This window comes from Emydura macquarii, unplaced genomic scaffold (genome assembly GCF_026122565.2).
Source record: "Emydura macquarii macquarii isolate MOO-44397 ecotype Brisbane River unplaced genomic scaffold, CSIRO-AGI_Emac_v2 contig_2768, whole genome shotgun sequence".
NCBI classification, from domain to species: domain Eukaryota; kingdom Metazoa; phylum Chordata; order Testudines; family Chelidae; genus Emydura; species Emydura macquarii.
In genome coordinates, this window is record NW_027132905.1 from 40,771,500 (window position 1) to 40,787,876 (window position 16,377).

A 16,377-nucleotide genomic window follows, 5' to 3' on the forward strand; every position below is an offset into this window, starting at 1 on the left:
GCTGAGTCATTCTGCACCTCTATAAAAATGTACAGCAGTAATAGGTTGCAGCTTTTATTTATATGTTCCTTATTTAATGTTAACAAGCATAACTTACCAGCATTAAGAATGCTGAAAATATGTAATAAGTTTTCAATGCAGTTTATTCATTTAGGCACTTAAAACATGTACCCAAATTTATGTTTTGATAGCTAATAAAACACAACTCCTTTTACACATCATATCTGAGACGTTTAGACAGGTACCACTTGTGAAAAAGGCATAAAAAATAAGCTTCAACACCACTAACATTTTATTCTTCAGGATATTACACTCTAATAATCTTCAATTAGCAGCTCATTGCATCAAGTGTTTGTGGAAAATATGCAGCTTTCAGAGTTGATCAGAATCTCTCTTTTCCCAAGGATGCAATGAACACTTTGATCCTTCATGTGGCAGGCATAAAATGCAAATTCCTTCATTAACGAAGCCAGTTGTGTGTCAGTGCCCAAAATTTTTTAAAACCAATATTGAGAGGAAGACACCCACCAAAATCATATTTTCATCTTTGATTTTCAGCAGCAATATTTTTTTTTATCATTGGTCTCCATCCAAAACCTTACAGTTCCCCAGCCTTGCATGCATATACTGTAGTTAAGGATAAATTTAAAGTTCATTCACATTATTTGTCCACAATGGAGATGTCATTCCTTCATACTGTTTCCTCTGTTGACAGCAACAATGGATTAATGTATTCAAATCCTTCAAATTCCGACTGATCTATTCTTTTTATTACATCTCTGAAAAATGAGAAATATTTCTTTAGGTTACCATGTGGAACTCAGTTGTGCTGCTGAACATTTTGTTCAAGAGATTCCTCTTTATACATTACTGTAACGTGCAATTCCTATAAAAATGCTAAATATCAGTCATACAGAGCCAATAAGAAGAATTAGAATAAATAAAGAACAAGTTTTGAATACACAAATACTTGGCACAAAACTTTCATCCCAAAATCTCAAGCAACATCGCTGGAGATCATAATATGAGTATAACAGAAGATTGGTTTCTGCCCTTCTACATAGTAATATACTCACTTATGGGCATCAAAGAGGAGTATTAATGAGATGCTTGTAGTTTGGAGAACTGATATTGAACAACAATTCACAGAGAAAAATGCATATAGCAGCAGTTCCCAAACTGTGGGCCGTGATCCCAAGTGGGATCGCTTCATCAGCAAATGGGGTAACGGCAACCCCACGTGTACAGAGGAAGCCATTTTACAAAATGGACTCCTCTGCACAGCATGACCTCACATGCATTGTATGCATAAGGTCACATCACATGAAGGATGCTATTTACTCTACAAAATGGCACCCTCCATGCAGCATTATGTCACATGCACCGTGTGTGTGAAGTCATGCAATCCAGAGGACGCCATTTTGTAAAGCAAAATGGCAGTCTCCTTGCAGCGTGACCTTGCATGTACAGTGCATGTGAGGTCACACTGCGTGGAGGACACCATTTTTAAACGGCAACTTCCATGCTGTCTGGGGAGTGAGAAACAACACATCTGAAAATGGGGTCATGCAGGGAAAATGTTTGTGAACCGCTGGAATAAAGGATGGTATCACTAGCAAGGTGATGGCTTGGGGTAAGTAACAGGATTCAATTTTCAATGGCACAGCAGCTTTATTGCCATATGGTTGATGGGTATCAGGGTACATGCAGAGTCAAACTGTGGTTTTATCAGTGTATTCTGAGAAAATCTTAGCAACTGTCCCATACTGTTTCAGTAAGAGCATAATGTGACTGAAGAAAAGACCAGCAAAGGCAAAGCACTGAGATATGCTACTGCACTGATAGCTGGAAGGAAGGAGAACTGATCAGGGGTACTTTCTTCACCAACAAATCCCAGTGCACTTTACCTATTACAAGAGAAGACAGCCAGGTGCCAGCCTAGTTTGCTGTTAACTGCCACAGCTACATCCATGTTCTGCACAGCCACAAACCATCATCTACAGTCATCCCCACCACTGCTACACACACACACACACACACACACACACACACACACACACACACACACACACAAAGGTTGTTGTGTGGACAGGGCTTCAGTACTAGAGTCAGGAATAGAAACCAGCAGTCCTGATTTTATTTAACACACAGACCATTACTGCCTTTCTCACAACCTTTAATCCGCTAAAACCAGTTTTATTTTTTTTAAAAAGGTCTGGTTCCTGTAATGCTGCACAAATTTACACATGAGCATCATCATCTTTATTGGGAATTTCCTGTGTAAATCCTCACAAACTGATAGAAGGATGGACTGTGTCCTACAGCCTGACAAATTATTTGTCAACTTGAATTATATTTCTCCAGAGCCTAATAGAAAGTGCCACTTTAATTCTGACCATTTAAAAAATGATTAGGATGCACTCTCAATTCATTTTAGCATGTTTATTTCCTCCTTTCTCATCCTCCCTCCCCCAATAAAAAAGCCTTTTTGCAAGCTAATTTGAAATCCTCTAATGCAGAGACTATATTTCCCATAAAAGTGCCCTAATAAACTATTGTCATTCCTTATGCATCTGGAATGAAAGAATTAGTATAGGAGTTAGACAGGCAGGGAAGAAAAACAGATAGGAAAGGAAAAAGAGCTGAACTGTTGTTTGGGAGTAGTTTGAAAATTTCAGCATAAAGATGCCTAGCTGACAGTTTAGAGTTTAAATTTAAAGAAATACAAACTGTAAAAATGTTTAACACACGTATTTTTCAGGTTCATGAAACAGAGCAGAATCCTCAGTCCATTATTATGGCATTGTTTGAAATGAACAGATGGATAAAACAGAGAAAAATGCAAATATTTCAATCCAGCATCCATTTTTAATACGCTGTACTGTTTGTGATCAAGCTTGTATCCAAACACAGTCTACACACTCCTCCTCTGAATGTAGTTATAGTACAGTCTTTACCCCTTGGGAAACTAGCTGATCTCCCTATGGACATCACTTGGGACTGAATAATATCCAGGTTGCTCCGTAGGTCACTGGTGATCACTCTGCTATGGAAGAAGGGCCTGCAATGAGTCCTGATTGGCCTCTGCTTTCCATGCCAGGAACTCAATTTAGGCTAGGAAGCAGCAAGACAGTGGGACAGCCCACTTAAGAGGTTACAAATGAGTCCAGCATGGTTCTAGAGTGAGAGGTCATTTGATAATGAGTAGGGAGTGTGATAATCTTTGCTTTCTTGGGGTGAAGACATCTTGCCTTGCTGTATGTTTGGAACGAGAGTAATGAGTACTGCAGTACTGAATAATAGGGAGGGTCAGAATTTATTCACTGGCCCTAACTCAGGAAGATACTTAATCACAGGCTTAACTTTATGCACGAGTAATCCCAGTGACTTCAGTAGCTTAATCTTAAGTACTTTCCTGAATTAGAACCTATAAAGGTTCAGATGAAATTGTAAAATAAGACTTCAATACTGTGCACTTTTATCTAAACTAGACTTCCTCAAATGAACAGGCCCAATTAGGAAGATCAAAGAAAGGAACCATTCAGAAGAAATCACTTCACAGCATAATACATCCACTTTCATAAGGGAAAACAAAAGAAAAGAAAACCCAGCTACCAAAAAGGTGCATGTGTAAGCAAGTTCATCTGAAAGCAAACTTTAGGATGGAAAGAGAGTTTACTTGCCACTTTCTCCCTCAGACCAGAGCTTGCCTAGAAATTCCTAGTCTGAGCCTAATTTCAAACATCAAGGTAACTGAACCTTTGAAATAAACCCAAAAGTCTCCTTTGACATGAAGACTTGTTTAATTTCCCTTTTAAAATTCTGGATTTGAATAATGATAGTCTTGCTTCTTTTGTATTCCTGAATAGACTCTCTCTCACACCAATGGCACGAGAATGCTAAAGCAATACTTTAAAAATGTCAGTGTATAAAATAGTCCTGCTGAGCATGTAACAGGCTCTGTTGTACCATTTCATCAAGCAGCGGAGCCAATAAATTGAGTCCTTAAAAGGTAAAATTCTAACAAACATCTAACAGTGATGCCATATGTAATAGCCTTGAAAGAGAAACTGCACCTGGAAAAAATGATGTCCCCTCCCTCATTATTCATTCAGTGCGAGGCATGTTACGTACTTTTATGGACAAGATTCATGTGTCTCACTGAAGTTTTCCTCACATTGCATATATAGCTTCCCCTTGTTTTCCTCCAATGAACTCAAGACTCTGATCCTAACTTTCAAGGCCCACCATACCCTGAACCTGGTCATATGATCTCTGCTCTCATCCTGTCACTACTTCCAAGTCTTCTTCCTAAGCACCACATTTGTATCTTGCCTTCATCTATGATTTATACTCGGAACAGTTTCCTCTTCCTCTTACACCAAGCACCAGTTTCTTAACCTTCAAATCTCTTCTCATTCCATTCTTTCTTTTCCAGCAAAGCCTTTCAATAATGCCCTGTGCAAGATTCCTCTATCATGTCAAACACAAACTGGCACCTGATGCATTGTCTCTCCAAATTGTTTTGTCTCCATATAAAACAATAAGCCTCGAGGCAAACGTCCTATGTTCTTTGCTCTTTGTGCAGCACCAAACATGCTATTGACAGTCAATAGCTGCAATACATATACTTTTGATTATTCATTAGGCTGTTAAAATGTATTCTGAAATATACAGTATGTATAATGTGGATGTCTAAATGTCACTATGAGAACTTTCACTTATTCATTTCTTGAGTTTACATTAATATCTTTAACTTCACCATTTTTTGTTCCATTTCTAGATATCAACTCTTCCTCAGTAACATTACAACAACTTCATATTCATATATATTACTTGATGCATATTTGTTTAATTGTATTAAAAAAATCATACTCATCATCTGGGGTTAGCTGCACAGGTTCGCTGGTGAACTGCGTATCAAAGTTATCCAAACCATAATCATCTGTGATCTGAGGCTGAAATGGAGGGGTCGCCTGCTTCTTTTCCAGCTGAGAATAATAATGTAGGGAAGGGGGGGAACAAATATTAAATATTTACCAGATTTTCTCAGAAAACTTGCATCTGCTCTATGTACATACAACATGAAACACTACAGCCATACTTTACATGTCCAGTATTGATGAAAGAGGCAAACACTATTACACATTTAAAGGATTTTCACATGAAGCATGTTCATTCCATTTTTTCCTCTTTTGTAGTTTTAAATACAAACGTTTGAGAAAAGTCACAACATAATAAACTGTAAATTCAAAAGGACAGAGAAAGCAATATCCACAAATATTTCTCAACATGCCTGATCTAAGAACAAATGTTGCCTCTAAATAAAGAGAGTGCAACACAAACTAGTGTAACATTTAATTATGTATCCTTGGTATCAAAACTATTTTTGAATTGGGCATGCGTCTCAGAGACCTTCAGTCTTTATTAAATTCAAGCCAAGATGCTGCCCCAAACACTCATTTTTCCTCTTAAATGCTCTTGTGAAGTGCCTTTGTCATGTTTCGAAGATGATCCTTTAGAAGATGTGAGCTGCATCTAGACTATACACACACACAATCAAGTCAATTTAACCAGACCTGTTTGTCTACCAATCTAATTCCAGAACAGAGCAAAACCGTAAGTTCTCTCTGCTAATGCCTGCATCAATGGCCAGCTGTGATGGAGGAGAAGTTGCTATTGTAATAGTATTCATTAAAAGCAATTGTATCTGAGCATTAAAATGGCAAAAACAGCCCACATCTGTATTATGTAAAGAACATACCACTCCAAGTTATTTAAGCAAACCACATGCATCTTCTGCACCAGTGTTCACTAAAGCATGGATAAACTGGCAGTTTTACTTCACAAGGGTGGTTCATGCTAACATTTTATTCAGTTTTGGTCATTGTGGGGTCAAGCTCCCATCACGCAACTTTCATTTTGGATTTCGACAACTATAAACCCAAAAGTTCAAAATGAAATTCTTCTGAAACTGCCAAGGTTCACCTATGTTTCAAGCTGATAACATTTGAAGCTGGGCCCAGGCTTATGACTTGTAGTAACCTTTTGAGTGCCAGGGTTTTGAGTCTTATGAAACCTAGTGCCAAGCAACCTTTTGAATGGTTTTGGGTAGCATTCTCCATAACAAGTGCTCATCTTGTCTACACACAGGTGCTCAAGAGTAGGAGCAGAATTTTTTTTTCCCCAGGACACATTAAAAACCATTAAAATCTTCCTTTAAAAAATATCTCCTCTAATATTTCCAAGCTTATGAGGTTTTTTTTTTTTTTTTTTAAATTATTTAAGGGTGAAAAACAACAAGGTTACTTACCAGTAACTGTTGTTCTTCGAGATGTGTTGCTCATATCCATTCCAATATATGTGTGCGCACATCCTGTGCACAGATTCCCAGAAATTTTTTCCCTTAGCAAGCCCCATAGGGTCGGTTCAGGACCCCGTGGGCCCTCAGTCCCTTCTTTCTGCCGACTCCGACAGTGGGGACGGAGGATGGGTGTGGAATGGATATGAGCAACACATCTCGAAGAACAACAGTTACTGGTAAGTAACCTTGTTTTCTCTCTTCGAGTGATTGCTCATATCCATTCCAATATAGGTATTTAAATAGCCATACCTTGGAGGTGGGTAGGAGTCAACGGTGAGCTGCTCTCATCAGCACGGCCCTGCCGAAGCCTACATCCTCTCTCGCCTGCTGCACGATGGCGTAGCAGGACGTGAAGGTGTGGACCGACGACCAGGTCGCTGCTCTGCAGATGTCCTGCAGGGGTACTTGCTCCAGGAAGGCCACGGATGAGGCCTGGGCTCTGGTTTAGTGTGCTGTCATAGCTCCTGGAAGCGGCACCTTCGTCCACTCGTAGCAGGTTTTAATACAGGCGGTGATCCAGGTGGAGATGCGCTGGGTGGAGACAGGTAAGCCCTTCATCCGGTCCACCACTGCCACGAACAGCTGCGTTGATTTCCAGAACGGCCTGGTCCGCTTGATGTAGAAAGCCAAGGCTCATCTGACGTCCAGTGAATGCCATCTCCGCTCCTCCTCCGAACCATGTGGTTTAGGAAAGAACACGGGGAGGAAGATATCCTGGTTATAATGGAACTGAGACACCACCTTAGGCAGGAATGCCTGGTGGGGTCTCAGTCGGACCTTATCTGTATAGAAGACCATGTAGGGGGGCTCCGAGGTCAATGCTCTTATCTCGGAGACCCTCCTAGCTGATGTAATGGCCACCAGGAAGGCTATCTTCCAAGAGAGAACGAGCAACGGGCATGTAGCCATGGGCTCGAAGGGGGGTCCTGTCAATGTGGCGAGGATCAGGTTCAAATCCCAGAGAGGCTCCGGTTCACGGACCTGCGGATACAGCCTCTCCACCCTTTGAGGAATCTGACTGACATGGGGTGGGAGAACAGGGATCGCCCTTCTATTGGCTGGTGGAAGGCCGAGATAACCGCCAGGTGCACCTTCAGGGAGGCCAGTGCTAGACCCTGGAGCTTGAGGTGGAGCAGATACTCCAAAATCGCCTGTATGGGCGAACCGCTCGGTGGGATACCCCGGGACTCCGCCCAACAGGTAAAACACTTCCACTTGGCCCGGTACACCACCTGAGTGGAAGGTTTTCTGCTGTCCAGCAGAACCTGCTGGACCTGTAAGGAGCAGGCTCTCTCTCCCTCCATCAGCCACGGAATCTCCATGCCGTCAGGTGGAGGGAGGCCAGGTTCGGGTGCAGCAGGCAACCCTGGTCCTGGGAAAGCAGGTTGTAGCGCCTCGGGAGCGGGATCAGCGTGTTGATGGACAGGTCGAGCAGCATGCTGTACCAGTGCTGCCTCGGCCAAGCTGGCGCAATCAGCATTATGTCCACTCTGTCCCTCTTGATCTTCAAGAGGGCCTTGGGCAGGAGCAGGATGGGGGGAAACGCGTACGTGAGGGTCCCCGTCCAGTCTAGTAGGAATGCGTTGGACAGGGAGCCCGGCTCGCGACCTCGGAGCGAGCAGAACCTCGGGCACTTCCTGTTCCAGGACAACATGAACAGGTCCAGTTGGTGAACCTCCCACTTCCGGAAAATTGAAGTCACCACCTCTGGGTGTAGTGACCAGTCATGGTGGGGTAAGAACGACCTGCTGAGGCGGTCCAATTCATTGTTCCTGACCCCGGGGAGGTGAGAGGCAGAGATGTGGAAGTCGTGCCTCACAGCAAAGTCCCAAAGTCGAGTAGCCTCCTGGCAAAGAGCCGAGGAGCGCGCTCCCCTGCCTGTTCATATAGAACATGGCTGCCGTATTGTCCGTGAGGACCTGAACCATCCTGCCCTTCAGGAACCTTTTGTCTGGTGACCAGAGCCCCTAGGTGCTGAGGTTGCTACTGATGTGGGCCCCCCATCCCACATCTGAGGCGTCTGTAATGAGGGTTACTGGAGGAGCCAAGTCTCTGAAGGGGATGCCCCTCAGAACCTCCCCCGGTTCCCTCCACCAATCCAAGGAGGACAATACCTGGGTGGGGACAGTGACTACCCTGGTCAGCGAATGTCTGGCTGGCATGTATACTGAGGCCAACCATGCATGTAGAGGCCTGAGCTTGAGGCGAGCCAGCCTCACCACATACATGCATGCTGCCATATGTCCCAACAGCTGAGGGCAGTGCCTGGCTGTTGTCGTGGGGGACCTGTGTAAATCGGTGATTATGGCAGCCATGGTCTCGAATCAAGGCCTTGGGAGGAAGGCTCTAGCCTGGGTGGCATCCAGAGTGGCCCCTATGAACTCTATGTGCTGCACCGGGGTGAGCGTGGACTTCTGCTCGTTGATGAGCAGCCCCAATCTGGTGCATGTCGCGCAGGTGAGTGCTAGGCTGTTCCTCACGTGGGCCCTGGACTTGCCCCGGATCAGCCAGTCATCCAGGTATGGGAAGATCTGGACCCCCTTGCAGCAGAGATGGGCCGCCACCACCGCCATACACTTTGTAAAGACCCTGGGGGCTGACGAGAGGCCAAAGGGCAGGGCCAAGAACTGGTAGTGGCAGCCAGCTACCATGAACCTGAGGAACCTTCTGTAACCAGGGAGGATAGTAACATGGAAATACGCATCTTTGAGGTCGAGGGCAGCATACCAGTCCCCTGGATCTAGAGTGGGAATGATGGAGGCTAGAGAAACCATGTGAAACCTGATGCGTCTGATAAACCTGTTCAGACGGCAGAGGTCTAATATGGGCCTCAGGCCCCCTTTGGCCTTGGGGATGAGGAAGTATTGTGAGTAAAATCCCCTTCCCCTTTCCTGTGGAGGAACCTCTTCCACAGCTCCGAGCAGAAGGAGGAAGTTGACCTCCTGTATGAGGAGTTGCTCGTGAGAGGGGTCCCTGAAGAGGGACAGGATAGGAGTGGAATCCGGGGGGGGAAGGCTGTGAACTGGAGGGCATAGCCCCTGAGAACTACGCCGAGAACCCAGCGGTCCGTGGTAATGGTTTCCCACTCAGCATAGTATGGCCGGAGCCTGTGGGCAAAGGGCCGGGAGAGATCCAAGGGGAAGGAAGAAGTGCCACCCTCATGCGCACCATCAAAACCTTTTATTTCCGTTGTTGCCCTTGCTTGGGCCTTGTTAGGGCCCCGCCGAAGACCCCGGATGGTCACGGCGATTGGGCGCCCGGTAGCGATCCCGACCCCTCCTGGGTTGAGCAGGTCTGGGGGCTGGCATGGGTGGAGGGTGAGACTGCCTCTGGGCCTGAGGCCGAGATTGGCGTCTCGCGGCCTGCGGGGTGTAGAGCCCTAAGGACCTTAGGGTGGCCCGCGAGTCTTTTAGGGCATGGAGCTTCTCATCTGTTTTGTCTGAGAAGAGTCCAGCCCCATCGAACAAAAGATCCTGTATTGCTTGCTGGACCTCCTGAGATAGGCCTGAGGACTGCAGCCTGGAGCAGCGGCACATGACGGTGGCTGAAGCCATCACCCTGCTGGTGGCATCTGCTGCATCACTGGCTGACTGTAATGCTGCGTTTGCCACTGCCGCTCCAGCCTGGGTCACAGTGGCAAAGTCCGCGGCCTGGTCTGGTGGCAACACCGACTGGAACCTCTGCAGCGAGGACCACAGGTTGAGGTTATAGCTCCCCAGGAGAGCCTGGTGGTTAGCGACGCGTAGCTGCAGTGCCGCGGTGGAGTACACCTTACAGCCAAAGAGGTCCAGCGTTTTACTGTCCTTATCTTTAGGGGTGTTGCCCTGGCCGCCCTGCTGGTCGCGCTGGTTGACAGCACCTACAACTAGTGTCCCTGGGGCAGGGTGAGTGTATAGGATGTCAAATCCTTCTTTGGGGACATAGTACTTCCTTTCCGCAGCCTTGGAGGTCAGGGCCACAGAAGAGAGGGTCTGCCAGAGGGCCTTTGCAAGCTTCATGACCCTCTCGTGCACCGGCAGGGTGACGCGTGATGGCCCTGCCAACCCACATGACCCAAAGAGGGGGTCCTCCTCCTCTGACATCTCTTTAAGGTCTATGTTCAGATTGCCCGCCACCCGCTTTTGCAGGTCCTGGTGGGCCCAGAAGTCAAAGAGGGGGGCCTTACGCTCTCTGGCCGCTGCCTCATCTGGGGAGAAGGAGGAGGAGAACGACGACTGTGGGAGGGACCCCCTGAAGGGACCCTCCTCGGGGTCTGAACTCTCATCAGAGGGGTGGCCCTGGTCCGGTTGACCCGGAGGCGGGGGTGCTGGTTGGGCCATCGGAGAGTGAATAGACGTGGTGCCCTGGCCCATCTGGGTACCCCACAGTCCCCAGTACGGCCACTGCCAGGGGCCTTGGGGCCACGCTGTTGCCTGCATCAGTGCCTGCAGTGTGTCTGGCTGGCGCACCTGGGATCCGGAGCTGCTAGACCGACGTTTGCGGCCCCGGAGTGGTGAGCGGCCCCGAGACAACGATGTGGATCTCCTCTTGCGCCTCGACTTCTTCCGGCGACGCTTCCCACCTCGGGATTGGGAGCGATGACGCCTATATGTCTCTGTGAAGCCGAGAGAGATAGACTCAGCGGTGCCAAGGCAGGCGGTGCCGGGGCCCTTGATGCAGTGATGGGCACCGTTATCCGCGTTGGAGGTGGGGACCGCTCCAGGCTGTGCACCGGGGTTAGGAATCGATGCCAAGCGAGGCTCTGTACTGAGGTGCTGGAGCTACGACCCCATCGTGAGGCAGAACTGGAACGGCGTCGCCTCACGCATTTGCCTCTTGACTGCCCTTGGTGCTGCAGTGTCAGGAGCTTGACAACTCAGAGTCGGAGCTAGGAGGGGAGCCCGCACTCTCGACCCTCCTCAGCTGTCGGGGGGAGACCTCGACTCCTGTCTCCTCCACCCACTGAGGCAACCCAGCGCGGGTTTGCCCCAAGACGCTGGTCCCGGAACCCTCGGCCGAGGGGGGGGACGGAGGCGTGGGCAGGCCCATGAGGGCGCGTGCTGTTGCGAAAGCCTCCAGCATCAATGGCCCTTGCAGGGGCGCTTCCCCACCCTCAGGAATCGGGGGAGGCTCCCTGCGAGGAGATGCCGGTGCCGAAATAACCTCCATGGTACATGACTGGGGCATCTCCTGTGTCGGGCCCTGCTGTACCGGGCGCAGGGAGGAGTCCATGCGTGTGGCCTCAGGCCGCTTCTTTTTCTTCGGCACCGCAGACTTTGGTGCCAGTGTCGGTGTCATCGGAGCACTCCACACTGAGGAGACGCTCGGTGCCGCCAGCGATCGCGATGGCTCGGAGTCCGGGCGGAGCTCGGACTCCATCAGAATAGCCTTCAGCTGGGCATCCTGCTCCTTTTGGGTGCGCGGCTTGAAGGCCTTGCAGATTTTACATTTTCTCCTCTGTGCTGCTCTCCGAGGCATTGGAGGCAGCGATCGGGAGGATCACTCACAGGGAAGACTTTTGCACACACAGTGCAGGCTTTGAAACCCGTGGAGCCAGGCATGGCTCTAACGTCGCCCCTAAGGGCACTATCTACTCTCCAACTTATCTACTATTCACTTGTAAACTACCACAATCAACAAACAAAGAAACGCACTAGAATGCTAAGGGAGGCTACTTGCAATATGTTCCAGCAACCGTCACAGACAGAAAGAAGGAACTGAGGGCCCGCGGGATTGGCAGTGCCCTACGTACCACGGCATGAGCGCGGCACTCCAGGGGTCGCCTGAACCGACCCTATGGGGCTTGCTAAGGAAAAAAGTTCCGGGAATCTGTGCACGGGGCGTGCACACACCTATATTGGAATGGATATGAGCAATCACTCGAAGAGAGAACTGATTATTGTGTAAGAAAAAAACATTTACATTGACAGTCAGAAGCTGTGTGAGCTGAGAAGGCTCAGTTCTGTCATGCTTGTCTCTCCTCACCAACAGAAGTTGGTTCAATCAAAGATCCTTGATCTTGTCCCTCCAATTCTGCCAAGGCATTCCAATCCTTACTTATAAACAATGCCTTTCAAAGTGATTAGGAGCCTTTTCTAACTTGGAACCACTAGTTGTGCAAATACCAGAAAATTATGACAAAGTTTAAGACAAATCTCTGCTAGGAGTTACCAGACTCTCTAGTTTATCACATACTTGGGTGAGAAAAGTGCTGCCAACAGGTATAATGAGGCAATCCATTTAAATTCCTACCTGTGGTAGTCTGAAAGGATTTGTAACAGGGCCATGTTTTCAGCTTTGGAGCAACCGATAGGAAATCACAGGCATGAGTTCAAAGCACTGGAAGCTAATGAAAGAATTCAACTGATCCAAGCACCCATTGGTTGAGGAAGTAATGTATTAGACCAAGCTGCCAACCAATGCCCGCTTATTTTGGACTGTTTGTTCTTGTCAGATAAGGATACAAGTATTATTATTATTGCCTTTATCCCTCCACCTGTGCTACAGAACTCCATGTTAACAAGATTATAAAGTATTATTATGCAACAGTAAACGGACAGAACTTTTGTAGGGCTGATAAGAATACACTGTCATTTGATTAGTTAGTATTATACTGGACTTGTACTTTCATGGTTTTTCAAGATAATTATACACTGCTTACATTTTTTTATCTGAACTCTCCTGATCATGATTTGGAATTTCACATTGCATCCTAATGGAGAAAGTGTCCAGACAGTACCAGGAAATCTTTCCTCTGCTTCATGAGAGAAAAGAAACAAAGAAGCCCACGTGCAATGTGTTATTTTGGTGAATATTTAAATGCACTAGAGGCAAAGCAGCATTAGCTGCCTCTTTCCAACCTTTGTTTATATTACTGTGGATATTTAATCTAGATCTTATACCAATCAATCATTGTGCAACAACCAAGTCACAATCTCTCTCCCTCTACACCTTGTTCCCTCCCACGAATACTATAAATTGCCAGAAAACTATTCTGAAAAAACAAGCAGGAGAAAACAACATTGCTTATCAACCTCAAACGCAGGAATTTGAATACAGAAAAACTTGGTGTGCCGCTAAATTGTACCGAACACAAGTAAGTGGAACAGCTAACGTATAAAACATTTTCAGTAAAGTACAAAAATTCAGAATACTTTCTTCCAACAGGGTTAGAACACTCAAATACTCAGCATGCTGCTTGTTAAGTCTATTCTTCGCGTTTGTTCATGCTCTATAGAAAGATGTCTGACCTCATACTATTGAGCATAGTTCTCAACATGCTATGGGCCTGTGTGTAATAAGAACCCACAAACAAGGCACAACGTGAAATAGCAAAGGAAGAAGCTTGAAATTATGTTAGACTCCCTTCTTGAATGTGGATAACATTTTCTATAGAGTCATTTTATAATTCTGTATTTTTGATGTTAGAAGTCTGGTGCTACAATAAGTATCAGAGGGAAAGAGAAGGATAACTAACAGGTTTGTGTGTGATAGGAAGTAAACTGGGGGCCTACGATAAGTGGAGTAGCTAACAATAAGGCACATTTTTCTAGTGTCTCACTCATGACCATGATATCTGCATGTAAATGAAAAGTATACTCATGACCACAATAAAAGGAAAATTATAAAATCAACAGTATTTACAGACAGGCTGGGAGACAATGTAGGGAACAAAATGCATTTTAAACATATTTAAAGGCAAGAAATCTTATTGGTTCACTAAATAAGGAGTATATGACAATATCTATACTCAGTAAGACATAACAAGAAAGTGCTATAAATTCAAATATAAAAAGGAATTAGCTTGAGAACGTGACTGGTAAAAAGTTGTAAGCCATTGAGAATTAGATTTTTGCAATCAGATTTAGATTTAAAAGGGACAGCACAGATGTGCCAGACACTACCGTCTCAATGCAGAAACTATAATTTAATATTTTCTTGATAAGATTTTTTTAAGTATCTATAGAAAATGAATAATGTGAGATTCCCAAAAGGAAAAAATTGGACTTCGCTGTAACTGCTTTTTCTGCAGTGGTTTATTTATTAATGGTTACTCCTAGTACTCATTAGATAGCAAGTAGGATTGAGCAGAAAAAGATCTAATTTAAACCAAAATATCATACTGGTAAATAAAACAGCTGAGAAACATGATTGATGAACAACATTGATGAACTCCACTGGAAATACAATCTTTTTCCCTGATGATGGATGCAACATGAAAATGGTAATTTTATTTATAGTGTTAATGGAAAGTGTCAGATTGGCAGCACTGGTAACTCAAGTCCTCTCTCCACTTAATTACAGCATTGGAAGTGTTAGCACAATCTTCCTCCCACACCACTCTCTCTATGTATGCCCCAACCCTGACCTGGATGAACAATTCTCAGGGCAAAGGAAGAGTTGCCAGGTGTCAAAGAGGATGTGGACTCCTATCTGTTAGGGACTACCCTTTCTTTTACAGACCACCGAATGTGGTAATGATTTTTTATACAGACCTGCGCTGGATTCAAAGAAGAAGTGAGCAACTCTGAATTCCAACAACAATGCCCAGCATTACTGACTTCACTTCTAGAAGAATTATTTTAATAAATTTGTATGCTGCTGCTGGTAGAGGATTCAAAATAAAAGCCCTCTTTCAAATGCAGCCTTCACTGAGATTCAACAGAATCAAAACTAGCTTCAGTCAATACAAAGGAATTTATCTGGCTGCCTTTCCAACTTCAAAATAAGTCTCTGTTTTATACCCCAATAGACAAAACTCAAAAGATAACACAGCAAAACTTAATTCAAGTACAACAACTTGGCAGGCACAGTCCCAAAATCAATACCCACAAACCAAACACTAGATATATTTATTATAAAGGTGCTGTATTCCCTTAAGTAATTCCAACATACATAATCATCTGTTTCAGAAAAATAAGCCTAATACAACCTGGGGGTGGGGTGGGGGGTGGAACGCTGATTCAATATTCAGTTTAGTAATGAATAGCTCTGGATGTCACCTCTTTAAATTAGTAAGGCCTCAACTATATGGGAGTTTCCATTAAATTAATTTTAAGTCACATTTTCCCCAAGAAAAAGACATTTCTATTTACTAGAAACAAAGAACATATTCATACTTGCAAACTCAATTATACACATCACACACATATACACAGGATAAAAATACCGGCTTGTTACATTCCTTCATATACCCTGGAAAAAATTTTCTGAAGCATAGTTTTAGAGTTCAGGAGAACTATCAGTACAAGTGAGGGTCACTAAGAAGCTAAATATAAACTGCTTTGCAAGAAAAATACAAATCAATCTAGTAATAGACATGAAGGAGATTTGGCCCAGTTTAAATAGCAAGTCTTTTCTAACCAGGAATAAAAGTAAGTCAAACATTTTCCACTGGCCATGGTTCACTAAAAAATTATAAAAGGTCCAATCCTACAAATTAACTACTGGGAATAGTCCCATTTGCGCTGTGGGAATAATTTCCAATTGTGAGTACTATGCCCAATGGGGTCTGAAGGACTGGGTCCAAATGCTGCAGTGATGGACATTACAGCCACTGAGGAGAGCGTGGGGGAATTCATGTAGAAAATTTTAACTTTTTGGTGGAAAATTGAAAACCATTTGACCAAACTGTCAACATTTTCTATTCAGAAATACTGCTATGGGGCTTTATGAGAGTTGTAACTCAGGTCCTTCAACCCCCTCATCTACTCTATGGTAGGTAGGGCTTCCTGGAAACACTAACTCCCATGATGCACCACAGTCTCCCCCCTCTTGCCGAGCCGCCATGGTGCATCTTAGGAGTCTAGCTGCAGTGCATTATGGAGATGTAGTTTTCTAGAAGAAACCCAATCCAGAGACGGAATGGCAGTGAGAGACACTAACTTCAGATCCAAGGAGGCACTGCAACAAAACTCCAAAATTAAAACTTTTCAAATGTTAATTAAAAAATTTCTGGTTTTGCACAGTTGTGTTTTTGACAGAAAGTTAAAATTTTCTGTGGAATGTGGATACTGTTTGCAAAAGTCTTGTCA

The 16,377-nt window shown here is 45.0% G+C and overlaps 1 protein-coding gene across 3 annotated transcripts in view; it reads right to left on the minus strand.

Annotated features, from left to right (window-relative positions):
• Nucleotides 1-88: 88 nt before the first annotated feature.
• Nucleotides 89-16,377, minus strand: part of PRKCZ (protein kinase C zeta) — a 146,772-nt gene continuing 130,483 nt past the window's right edge. For 2 of the 3 annotated variants that reach the window (XM_067567163.1, XM_067567164.1), the window contains 2 exons: nt 4,876-4,991; nt 89-779 (listed from right to left, as the gene is read on the minus strand). In XM_067567163.1, the coding sequence (XP_067423264.1) occupies nt 692-779; nt 4,876-4,991 (204 nt within the window). In that variant the 3' untranslated portion in view covers nt 89-691. The remainder of the gene's footprint in view (nt 780-4,875; nt 4,992-16,377) is intronic. The other variant, XR_010923481.1, reaches the window with a different exon arrangement.